General features: G+C 48.3%; 1 protein-coding gene across 1 annotated transcript in view; it reads right to left on the bottom strand.

The window, feature by feature from the left end:
- The window catches only part of LOC119441824 (uncharacterized), an 84,619-nt gene that overhangs the window by 42,015 nt on the left and 30,385 nt on the right, over positions 1-12,219 (bottom strand). The window contains exons 11-16 of the mRNA XM_049662916.1: positions 7,969-8,096; positions 7,084-7,323; positions 5,048-5,158; positions 4,324-4,456; positions 2,835-3,001; positions 967-1,170 (exon numbers count right to left, since the gene is read on the bottom strand). Of these exons, the coding sequence (XP_049518873.1) occupies positions 967-1,170; positions 2,835-3,001; positions 4,324-4,456; positions 5,048-5,158; positions 7,084-7,323; positions 7,969-8,096 (983 nt within the window). The remainder of the gene's footprint in view (positions 1-966; positions 1,171-2,834; positions 3,002-4,323; positions 4,457-5,047; positions 5,159-7,083; positions 7,324-7,968; positions 8,097-12,219) is intronic.

Raw genomic sequence — 12,219 nt, 5'->3', positions numbered from 1 at the left:
AACTGATACAGGCCGCGTAGCGACACTACGTAACGCTGCGATCATCATCACAGCACAGCACGAAGCGCGCCCATTGGACTCGCTAAATTTAAACCTGTTAGCGCGCGTAGTTGCCGGATACGTTGACTGCCCAACAGGTTTAGCGTTAGTCTTAAAATAAGAAGCAAGCAAGTGGTCTACCGGCTGGTGTACAGATAAGTATTCCCCATTAGTCATGCACATTTGTTGCTTTACAACGGCGCTTTTTATGACTACGGTTGCGTTTGCAAATAACACATTTTTGAAAAAAAAAAAAAAACTGCCATCGCCCAACTGTAGCAGGAGGCTACAAAGGAAACTCGATACGGATTTTGCCATAACTGTCCCTGCGCTACGAGTTATCGATCAACTTGGCCTCGCTCAGCGATCTGTTAGCCCTTTATTAGCTCATATGGCAGAACGATCGCTTCGGGAAGACGTTGGTTCCGGGTTCAACAGACCCAAAACGGGACAAGTTTTTTCTCTAACTGCGAAGCTTCCTGACAAACCCATATGGGAGTTTCCGTTCTAGCCTCGTGATGCAGTCGGGTGAATAACATTTCATGAACCGTCCTCCATCTTGTGAGTTTCGGCAGAGCTACAACGTGACACTAGGTCTCGGAATAGCTTGACACGGTCTGTGATCCTGTTACGAGAAATCACGGTATTGCAGTAAACTTGAGGTTGACAGAAAGAAATGAAGTCACAAAACACGTGAGACAGAGGAATGAGTAATCTTTTCGCAGTGGTCTATGAAAACGTCAAGAACAGAATAAATGAGCTAATGAAACTGATATTACCAAGACGCAATAACCACTTAACGAGTGTATACAGTACTGACAAATTCTGCTTTATTTTAGCGCATATTCTGGCGAATACGAGTTCAAAAATGTTTGTTCTGTTAAAACTTGGGTTGCGGAAAGGGTAGCGAACTACTTGTCCGCTCACCGGTGCCTTGAGGTTTATGGCGGCCGGGAAGGCATCCAGTATGAGCCTCGCCGCCTCCAGGTTTCGGGCCTCGATGGCGGCATGTATTGGGTGGCAGCCCAGCTCGCTGCGAGCTCGCAGCAGCTGCGCATCCGAGGCGGCCAGGTCCTTGAGTTTTGCCTGGTCGCCACTGCTGATGGCCTCGTGGGTCGCACTCACTTGGTGCTGGAGAACGGAGATGGGCGGTAGAAAGAAAGTCAGGCAGAACCGGCTCGTGACCGGTTCTCATGCATGAGAGTGAATCACGCAGTCGCTTTTCACATTGGACATCACGATGACAACGCGTGTCATATGTGCGCATGTCATATGTGCAACTCACTCATGAGTCGACTCACTCGCACTCACACCGGTCGACGTGTACGAGTGAGTCCGCCTGAGTCTGCTTTTAGCGAGTTTGTGTCCGAGTGAGCCTGGCGAGGTCCGATTTTGGTGAGTCTCTGTCCGAGTGTACCCGATACGTCGAATGCCTGGTGAGTTTGAGTCCGAATGAGTCATTCCGAGTCTACTTTTGGTGAGTTTGACTCTGGATAGTTCAAGGTTTTCGTAAGCCTGAGTCCGAGTGAACCTGATGAATCAGGTTTCTGGTGACTCTGAGTCAGAGTGAGCCCTAGGTTAAATGTGTGTTTTGTGAGTGAGTCTGAGTGCGTTCTGCTTATTTTGCCGGGACTTGTGCATGGTGTGGTAGAAAATTATTCCGCGCATTTACGTTATTGAGAACTCCGTTGGCGGAACGTAAATTGTTTAGGTAATAGTGTCTGGCTGCTCAGGATGCTTGTTCCGTATTCGGATTTCTTTTTTCATTGTGGTCTTCGTATTAATTGGGTTGTTATTTATAAGAGGCGAAATTCCGTGAAGCAGTTTGTTCAGCATTTGTGTTCAAGAAGACAAGGAACACTCACATTACAACGACAACGGCGAGCACTCACTTCGGTCATCGAATCTAATCGCACGGGCCAAGTGCGTACGCTGAATATACATATTTCACCGTACATCCGTGGGCAAAAGTATATGGACCACAGGGTCACCGAAAAAAAACTGAATTTCTTCGTAATTAACACGCATAAACTGAAATTGACGAGTACACTGGAAAGTTCGCAATGCCAAGTTTGGACTGCAGTCCTCAATTTCAAGTTTCATTCGCAGGCAGTTGAAAAAAAAGGATTTTTCGCGCAATCCCTAGTCCGTATACTTTTGCTCGTGGGTGTACATTCCAGAGTAATTGCCGATGCTCACATACTTTCGAGAATGGAACAACACTACATACAAGGTGTCACAGCTATCATGCATCGCGCTGTTAAAAGAATGCGGGCCATTATACGCGAAGATAACGAAGCGCATATTGTTCACAATCGAGTAGAGCAGCCGCCAGTTATATTCTTCTCGATGCCATTCGATTTATTATTAATTGCAATCAGCTTACGTTTTTCATTTACTCCTCTGAATGGCGCACTGTCAATGAAGAATTTGCAGAAAATTGAAAGTAACTTAAAATAGGCATATTTTCGGCCAGGTACTTTTTTTTGCCCGTTCATTTTTGCCGGCCGATAAAAAAGCCGTGAAAAATGAGATATATCACGTGAGTAACCGTCAGCACGCATCATAAAGCAGCGCCCTCAGGCTCCACAGGAGTTATCGGCACTCTTTCCTTGTCAACACCAAGGCACCGCACTGTCACCGGGCGGGGCACGCCAGATAAAGCGCCAGCTCTGACACACTGAACTGCTATGGAGCTTGTTTGAGGGTGCTGCATTTAGATGCGGGCGGACGGTCAGTAACCTGATATTGATGACGCCACTGCGCTCGGTAAAGCGACGGAGGAGAGCACTGACCAGGAACTGGGGCAAGCTCTTGAGCAGGTGGCGGACCTCTTCGTTCCAGCTGGTGCGGCCCAGAAGATGCCTGCCGTGGCCTTCCAGTATGAGCTCGCGGATCTCAGCGGGATCACCCTTCTGCAGCGCCGCCGTCAGCTTCTCGTTCAGTGCCGTGGACGCGTGAGCTGCAGTGAGCGAGCCCTGCACTGAACGAGCTGACATCGGGCGATGAACGTCACCACTGTCAGCAATGGTATGACAGTGGCTACATGACATGTAAAGCGGCGTAGCAGCGTCATCCATGGCTGCATAGCTATAACTATAGATATCACTATAGATGATTCGAAAATGAAGTGTGGTTTAATAGGGCTTATAAAAATTTGCAAAAAGAAAATGATTAAAAAAAAACACGCTTGCTAGAAAGTGCGGCATAAGCAAAGCAGCGTCAGTCTTTACCATATGGATCTGGGTGTCGGCCGTCTCGTATGAAAGCGGGCTCCCACCAGTGCAGTTCAAATATTCAGGTTTAAAAAAAAAAACATGCACTTTCGGTCGAATTCCACGGAACATTTTGATTAAATCGACATATGTCGCGACCAAAGCTACCTCGTAATGACGAGGGTTTACTGTAGTTGATGTCACTGTTTGGCAAGGCAGTCTACAGCGGACCTTCTCTCGTTTAGAAAACACGTTTAGTATTATAACGTGAACTTAAAACACACTGATTTCTTTTGACAGTGAGGCACTGGTCTGGTGTCATCTACATTTCGGCTGGAAAAGAAAGAAGAAAAAATCCCCTGGGGCAGCTTGGTTTGACATACTGGCGTCAATGTTTATTATTAGTACGGTAGCCGATACTAAATCGTCTATCAGGTCTCGTGTTACTGCAGCTTCATGCCACCTGCTTACGGCAAAAAAAATATCATTGTGTACGTTGTCAAAGTCCTAACTGAAAAGGGGTGTGAGTATTTTGTTTGTATTTCGCTGCGGTACTACTGGTAACAGAAGCCAGAAGTTGCTGACATTATTATCCAACGAGTAAAACCATTTCACGTGAACTAAACGTGAGTAAAACCATTTCACGTGAGCCGATCATAAAATCCTTTGAACAAGAAATTCGACTAAAAGATAAATTTACCGCCTCTTCGCCCTGAAGCTGGAGGTCAGCAGTGCATTGTGATGATTGCACAGGGATGTATACATAAAACATTTCACTTCGACGAAGGACATGCCATTAGCGACGAAATGTGGTTTTTTCGCTTGGTCTGTGCTCCGAAAAGTTTCGCGATCGGTGGTACGTGCGCCCTGCCTTATGACGATCACCGACACAACTGTAGGTTCTGGCACCGTGTCGTCGAACTATGATGGTCACGGTGATGACTACACTTCTGTACGTGATCAGGATACCGTATAGATGTTCTTTTTCGGCCTGATAATTCACGAGAAACTAGGTCACATGCTCGCTGACTGCTAAGAGCATGCAAAGCCGAGCTGTACATGCACTTACAGTTCCTCCGTGGTCTTGACCCCGGAGGCTCCGAGCGACTCCTTACTTTGTCTCTCGCACTGCTGCTCATCTGGGCGACCTCAGGAGCCAGTTGCAGGTGGTGCGTCTTGTAGAATTCTGACGACTTGCCCCTCTGCACGTTGAAATTAACAATTGCCTCTTGAAAAGCGCAGGGACCTACTTGATGCACTACCATACGCACCTGCATTAATTTACATGAACTAGACATATTCGTAAACAGCTGGTTACCTCGGTCTAATCGCGTTCAACCGCGGTTGCTATAAGGCACTGTGCCTTCTAGGTTTTCAATGTATACGGTCCGGTAGGCATGGCGTTAGGTATGGCGTTGCTTGTGGGTTCAAATCCTTGGCGCATTTCGTTGTGGAATGGCCAACATGCCCGCATTATGTCGGGGGCGTAATGCAAAAACGTTCGTTCACCACGTTTTGGATGTACATTAAAACATACCAAGTGGTCAAATTTAACCCAGAATCCTCCCTTATGCGGCGCCTCTCAAAGCCTATATGTGTTTCTTTGGGGCTTTAAACCTCATCGATCAGTCGTAAAATGATCTTATAAACTCTGAGAATGTCGAAGCATCGCGGTGCTTACTCTGGTCACTCCTACATACTGTCACACGTGCCATGTGTATCATAAAAGTTCGATGGTGTCGCAGCACTCAGTCGATTCAGTCTGGAAAGAGAAACAACACGCGCGAACTCACGTTGTCCCTGATCCTTGGGTCTGAGCCATTCTGCAAGAGTAGTCTGTACATGTCCGCACGACCGCTTCTCCGGGAAGCGGCCGCCGCGTAATGCAGAGCCGTGCGTCCTTCCTGAAACCACGAAGAACGAGGAAAGCAATATAAGAAGGCTCTTTTCGTTAACTTGTGACATAAAATCTTGGTGGACTTGTTAATCCTTAAAATTATATCTCGCAATTTGGTTAGTTGCTCGCTAATCTTTTTCAAATCACCAGGACAGCAATCACACAAGCGTAGAGAACAAGCATCAATGCCATTGTAGCGGATTTATTTCAACCTAAACAAAAGTATAAATGTGTCGTGTCAAGAAAAAAAAGAACGCCGCTACTCACATTTATTACTGTCTACTGTTTCAACAAATTTTCGTGCGCTCCGTTTAAAAATACTAAACGCTCCTAATTCGCCACACGTACTCAGGTAGGTGGCCATACAGTTGGCTGTGCCACGAGGAAACATAAGACACCTTACACTTGGGTTCTGATCTTCATACTTGCCGCAACATATTGATGAGTAAGTCCTATTTGCTATGTAAAATACTATTTTGTGAGAACTACCGGTTGTGTACGCTGAAGCTCTGCTTTGATTTCTCCGCGCTATAGCTCGTGTATTACTCGCCCTCATGCGCGACGACTCTCTTGTGCAACAATTTTTCCAGTATAAGACTGGCCCATTGTGCAAGTCTGCGCCAATGGGCATACTGTATAGGTTCTGCCGGGTGGATATAAATATGTGACTACGTAATTTATATTGGAGCCGATTTTAAGCAGATACATTCAAATCGTCTATCAAATATCATGATTGTAGCTCTCACTCTTTCTGAGTTTGCGGGCATATGTTTGATCAATGAAGTAGTTTTTTTTTCATTATTTCATCTTATTCGCGGAGCAATCGCCGATCGGCTTTCGCAAAGGGGTGGGTCTCGGGCTCGAGCTGTTGGCGTTATCACTTTACAGACCCTGCTCGTTTACGAACACGCACTGTACAGAGCTGCGTCTATACAAAGGGCCTATATCGTGGTCCTCGTCAACCTATACCGGTTCATTCGTCATAAATGCAACTATACAATATAACTGCATATTTATAATCGTTTCAATTATTTCGAATCCCGCAAAGGAGTCGGCTGAAACACTTCCGGATTGATTTGTCGAGCACTCGTACTTATCGTTTTCTCACCGTAACCCACCAGGTAAGGCAACAGGAAAGGTGATCTGTAATCACTTCAGGGACGCCAGATTTGCAAGATGTGCATTTCAAGTTAAATAAAATCCAGCAGAACCCATCTCACGATGAATGTGGGCGTTAATTCGATTAGCATTGAAGCAATGCGGTGACACACCGTATTGCGAACGCCGAAATATGCATGCAGCTGGACTCCTCTCTCGCACTTCTTACTACTCACACAGCGCCATCTAGCGGTGCCGCCTCAAAGGCCGCGCATGGCGCGGGTTTGATTCCGCCGAGCACCGCAGAAATCTAAACGGTAGCTTTTGTCATTGTAGAGCGTCACATATCCACTGGCACACGTCTAGTCACTCAAATACGCGTCAAATATGCTCATCGAAGAGCGGCACACACCTTCTAGTACATATCCACTGACCCAAGTTGTGCATAGACGGTTGGTTTCATACCCTGTTTCCTCAGCCCAGCAACCCGATACGCAACCCATTCGACTATGGACTACCCGGTGATACAGGTTAGGGGGAGAATAGATAGATAGATAGATAGATAGATAGATAGATAGATAGATAGATAGATAGATAGATAGATAGATAGATAGATAGATAGATAGATAGATAGATAGATAGATAGATAGATAGATAGATAGATAGATAGATAGATAGATAGATAGATAGATAGATAGATAGATAGATAGATAGATAGATAGATAGATAGATAGATAGATAGATAGATAGATAGATAGATACCGGAAGGTGCATGAAGTACGAATGCTAATCTCATAAAGGCCGACGTACCGCGCCGGAGGATCGAGCGCTCACCCTGTCCCTGGCGTTGATGGTCTCGGGAAAGCGGTCGACGAGTAGCCGCACCACGTCGTGCCTTCCGAGGACGACGGCGCGGTGCAGCGGTGTCATGCCTAGGTGGTCCCTGGCCAACGCGTAGTCGGGGCTCTGCAGCTGGCTCTCCAGGGCGCGCACGTCGTCGTCGGATACCGCGCGGTGGATGGCCTGGATGCGCTCGAGCAGCCGCGGAACGTCCTTCCTTAGGTACTGCTCCACCTGCGGGGTCAATGGACGAGGCTTGTTCATAGCGGGATATTCATGGAATTGGTGCTATAAGTGGACGTAGTCTGGGGCGGAAACTGTATGCCGAGGGGCAATACTGACCTCCCCACTGGACTTTCTAAAGAAAGAATACTGCCAGTGGCAATTTTCTTTAAAAAACAACTTATGAGGTTTTACGTGCCAAAACCACGATCTGAATATGAGGCACGCCATAGTGGGCGACTCCGAAATAATTCGGACCACCTGAGGTTCTTAAACGTGCATCTAAATCTAAGTACACGGGTGTTCTCGCATTTCGCCGCCATAGAAATGCGGCCGCCGCGGCCGCATTTTGATCCCGCGACATCGTGCTTAGCAGCCCAACACCATAGCCACTAAGCAACCATGGCGGGCTGCCAATTTTCGATATGCTTCACTCCTTACTTTACTGCACACATGACGGTTGTCCAAGCTGGTGGTCGTAAAATAATGATAATAATATGCGTTAAAACAGAAATGGTTGTCTCTGCAGCATACTCAATTACTCTGACAATCACGGTGATGCTGATTTACGGTAAGGTTAACCACTCAGTCGCAGCCCACAATACGTATTCGTATCGGCGCTGGGCCGCGCGGAAAGAGGCATCGGGAAAGACCCACCTGCTCGTGCCGGACTGAAGGTTCCTTGGCGAGCCTCTCACCGTAGCCTTCGAATACGGCACCCTCGAGCTTCTGAAGATCCTGCTCGTCGATCCATTTGCGGATGTTGGCGGAGTTCACCTCCAGGCCTGCGCACATATGTACACGCGACCCGTGTATAAAGACTCGGCGAATCTCCAAATGTCAGGTATTCGCGATGCTTGCAGAAAGCAGTGGTTACGTGAAGCGTTCGCATTGTCCTTGGCAAAACTACGCTTTAAGTGCGTCGATGATACATGGGAGAGAAACTTCAGGTTGGGTTAATACGAAGTCCTTCAGTATGGCGCCTCTCGTAGCCTTATGTGGAGTTCCCAGGCGATAACATCCCTTTCACGCGCGGAAAATCATACACAGGGCAGACAGGCCGATGCATTAATATTAGGTTAAGAGAGCAAAGGTATGTGACAGAAATGATCCAGCCAGTCAGCCGGACATTTGGCGGCACACTGCGCACGATGCTTGCTTGCTTACTTGCCTCCGAGAGTGACTTATACCCACCATAGGGGATTGCGGCTGCAAGCCTATCTTCAACGAAAGCAAGGCTTTGGTTCGCTGCAGCTCTAAAAAGCGCGTGAAATCTTGGAAGCCTATTTGTTTCATGCTAAAATGACTCGGGAAACCACATTAGCACACCCTCTGTGGCGCGGAGAGAAGCAGCTTTTAAAGTAATAGACGAGCGTTAGACCGAGCCATACTTATCATTGTGAAATCAGATGTGCGTAGTTTGGTTTGGTTTTCCTTTTATGATGGCGCATACACACTGCGGGGGATTGGCCAAGATTCGGATGGTATTAAGAAATTGCAGTTACTACTAAAATGGATACACTTGTCAGAAAGAAAAGAATAAAAATAATCTATGAGGAACTTCAGAAAATCTCCCTGAAACAACTATAAATTCTTCCACGGCCGAGCAAACATTACTGTGGTAGTTTCCAAGAGAGGAGGCCACATTTATATACGTGCTAAGTGAATAAATTTAGCAAATTTATAATTTTGGTGAATATATTGTCTGGCGTGCGTAGATAACTTGGATTTTCGTCTTTCATTTCGTGTTTTCTATTCACTTTCAGTCACCATATCTTGCATTTATTGCACTTGCGCTAGCGAATAACAAGCGGTTGAAAGTTTGCGCAAATGTGTGCCAGTTTCTTTTGTGTCCTGTGTGTAACAGTACAGCGCGGTAAGCAGAACGATGTCATACCAACTAGCCCCAGTCTAAGCCTTATTCTTGTTTACTGCTAAGTACTAGCTCAAAGCTCCTAACTCAGCGAACGCTCATAACCCCCCCTCGACTGCTTCTGTTGGCGATGTTATTTCTCCGTTTGGGTAGCTACCAAGTAGTACATACCCATTCTTGGGAATTGCCCAAGCATATTCACATACCCATACACACATCCAGTAGCAGATGTCCAGTAGCGCCTAGCCAGTGGCTGAAGTTGAATAATAGGAAAAAGAGCAGCAGCCAGCACCCAACTAAAGGTAAGAAGAGGTTTAAAAGCGAAGTTTCTGCCTATTTTGTGAGCCATTTGCGCGATGAACCTGCTGAAGAGAAAGGATCCATTACGTCAGAGATACCACCTTTGCATTCGGTCGAAACCATTTCCTCGTCAATATTGATGAATTTTACCGGTGAACCAATTGACTATGAACAACTTGAAACAACTCTGTCTCTGGGATTTGCAAGAGATGGTCAGATTTCGTGTCCTGTCCTCTGGGCTTTGCAAGAGATGGTCAGGTTTCATGTCCCTGGCAGGCATCCATATTTTACGCTGTGCATAGATATTCGGCCACAGTGAAAACATCGCAACGCAAAGAAAAACGCGAAATGTAAAATAAAATGCTTAATAAATCGTAAAATGTGAAAGGAACCACTACGTTGCGTCCCAGTACCCTGCAGCACTTGGGCATCGAGGGCTTCCAGTCAGGCTGCAGACGCACGCAACGCGAGACAGAAACACCCACAGTTAGTCTCAATGACTGCTTCCTTAGCGGCCGCGTCGAAACAATGCGGCGGCACCACAAGAATGTCGCCTGTCGCATTAGCAAGCGAAAAAAAAAATAACGAAGAGTCCCTCCTGCGTAGTCAATATGCGCCGTGCTGTGAGGGTGCGGGGTTTCGTTGGAACGGCCATTCGTCGTCACCAGAAGGAGCACGACCTGACCGGGTTCATCCTCGAACCCGGCGGACAGCTGAAGGCCTCGGCGAACGGCAGGAACCGCGAGAGCGCCACGTTGACGCGCATCCTTGCCGGCACGCCGATCTTGTAGCGGAGCCTCCTGCGCGACGCGTCGGCCGCATGCGTCCCGGGTGGCTCGCACAGGGTGCTCGCCCAGTTGACGAAGAAGAGCCGCTTGAGCGTCAGGTCACGCGGCTGGCCCGCGATGGCGGCGCTTTCGTCCCCGTGCTTCTTGACGACACGCGAGAAGACGTTGTACAGCGGCCGCAACACGGCGCCGTCCATCACGTTCTCCTCCAGGAAGACCGAAGCCGCCAGACCGTCTTGAACGAAGTGCCGGGCGGCGGCGCCGAAGCTGCCCTGCAGCCAGGGTCCGTGAGTACGCAGAGGATGAAAGGACTCGAACTATAATCTTGCTAGGCAAGGGCGAGAACGAATTTAATGCTGCTGGTTCGGTCTCACGGTCGCGAAAATTAATTTTAAGCTAAGAGTGAGGAATTTAGATATATTGGTTGTTTTGTGAATAACGAAAAAAAAATGAGAGGTCATAAAATAACCAGGAGATACTTTCATAACTTTAACTGATGTCCTGTGTTGTGATAACGTACGAATAAAGCGTTATTTTCAGTACGCTTTCAACACTGCTCGTTCGGCTTGGATAAGCTTTGATACCTTTCGTCTATTCGCTTGACAAATCCCTTCTTTCGGTAAAAATGTGAGCAAGAGGATAGGAAGTCTGCTTTTACAGGTTAACTTCTTGGTTATAACTGCGCTCCGCCTAACGATCAGGCTCCGATCAAACAACCGTTACATTACACAGCTGTGGCCGTGCATGTACTATAGCGTGCGTCACAACTAACGTATAGCCAAGGTATTCAAAGAGAATAATATTAAAAAAATCACGGTGCAAGATACGATTATAAGACATATTGTGTTCGGTTGTCAGAGGTCTGACGACCGAAAACCATAGGTCTTAAAACCATATCTTGCACCGTGATTTTTTAATCTTTCTTTTTTCGTTGAACACCTTGGCTATACGTTAGCTGGGACACCCTATAGAGACAGCGGCCTTGCCTGCAAACACCTTGCCCGACCCAGGAAGCGATCCTCGGACGTCGAAGACCACCATCCGCGGAACTCCCCATCGGCGTCCACCGTGCTTCCGCGCACGTCCATGACCGAGAACATGCCGCGCAGCAGCTGGCCCAGGAAGAAGGGCACGGCGTTGTGGTCGGGGTTGCGCGACATGCCGGCCACGAACGCGACGGTTGCGGGCGACACGGACAGCCTGTTACGGCTCGGGTCGTACGAGAAGCCCGCCTTGAACGCGCTCTCCGACGGCAGCAGCGGCTCTCGGAACCAAGTCAGGTTCGGCGTCGACCAGTACTGCGCCCGTAGCGTGCGCACGAGGTTGTAGTACGTCTCGAGCACTGGCACATATTGGTTGGAGGACAGCAAAATCGTGGGCTGATCTAGGAGCGGGTAGTGAAGCTCCAAGTCGCGGTATGCCGGAACCAGCACAGACTGCAGTCGATCCATCTTGAGAACGGCCACGTCGGCTTCGTCCTGCGTCAACCAGGGAGCCGTGGCGGCGCTCTGTCTCATCTCGAAGCGAGCGAGCTCTTCCAGGTGGTGCAAGTCGTCGATTAGGCTTCCGGAAACCAGACCGGGAATCTTGTGAAGGACGGAGTGCCAGACCAGCACCCTCGTGCCGTAAGGGTACAGCCGCTCGACCAGGTACATGCACGCCTCGATGCGCGCTGGAACGCCGCCGGCCGAGTTGTGCTGGTGGCTCAGCGGGATCATGAACTCAGCAGCCTTCGAAGGCAGTAGCGGCGACAAATGCACGAGAAGCTTGTATCCGATGTAATTGGCCAGCATTCTCGAGCTGGCCTGAGAGAGGATGCTCGAAAGCCGCTCGAAGTAAACGGCGTCGAGCAGGACGATCTTGGTGTTGGAGTGCCGACCTTCGTTGCCTTGTATAAAGTACAAGAAATAGACGTTCCAGTTCCAGTGAGGGTACGACCGCACCTGC

The sequence above is a fragment of the Dermacentor silvarum genome, chromosome 2 (assembly GCF_013339745.2).
Source record: "Dermacentor silvarum isolate Dsil-2018 chromosome 2, BIME_Dsil_1.4, whole genome shotgun sequence".
Classification (NCBI taxonomy): Eukaryota; Metazoa; Arthropoda; class Arachnida; order Ixodida; family Ixodidae; genus Dermacentor; species Dermacentor silvarum.
This window is presented reverse-complemented; position numbering and strand designations above follow the sequence as displayed.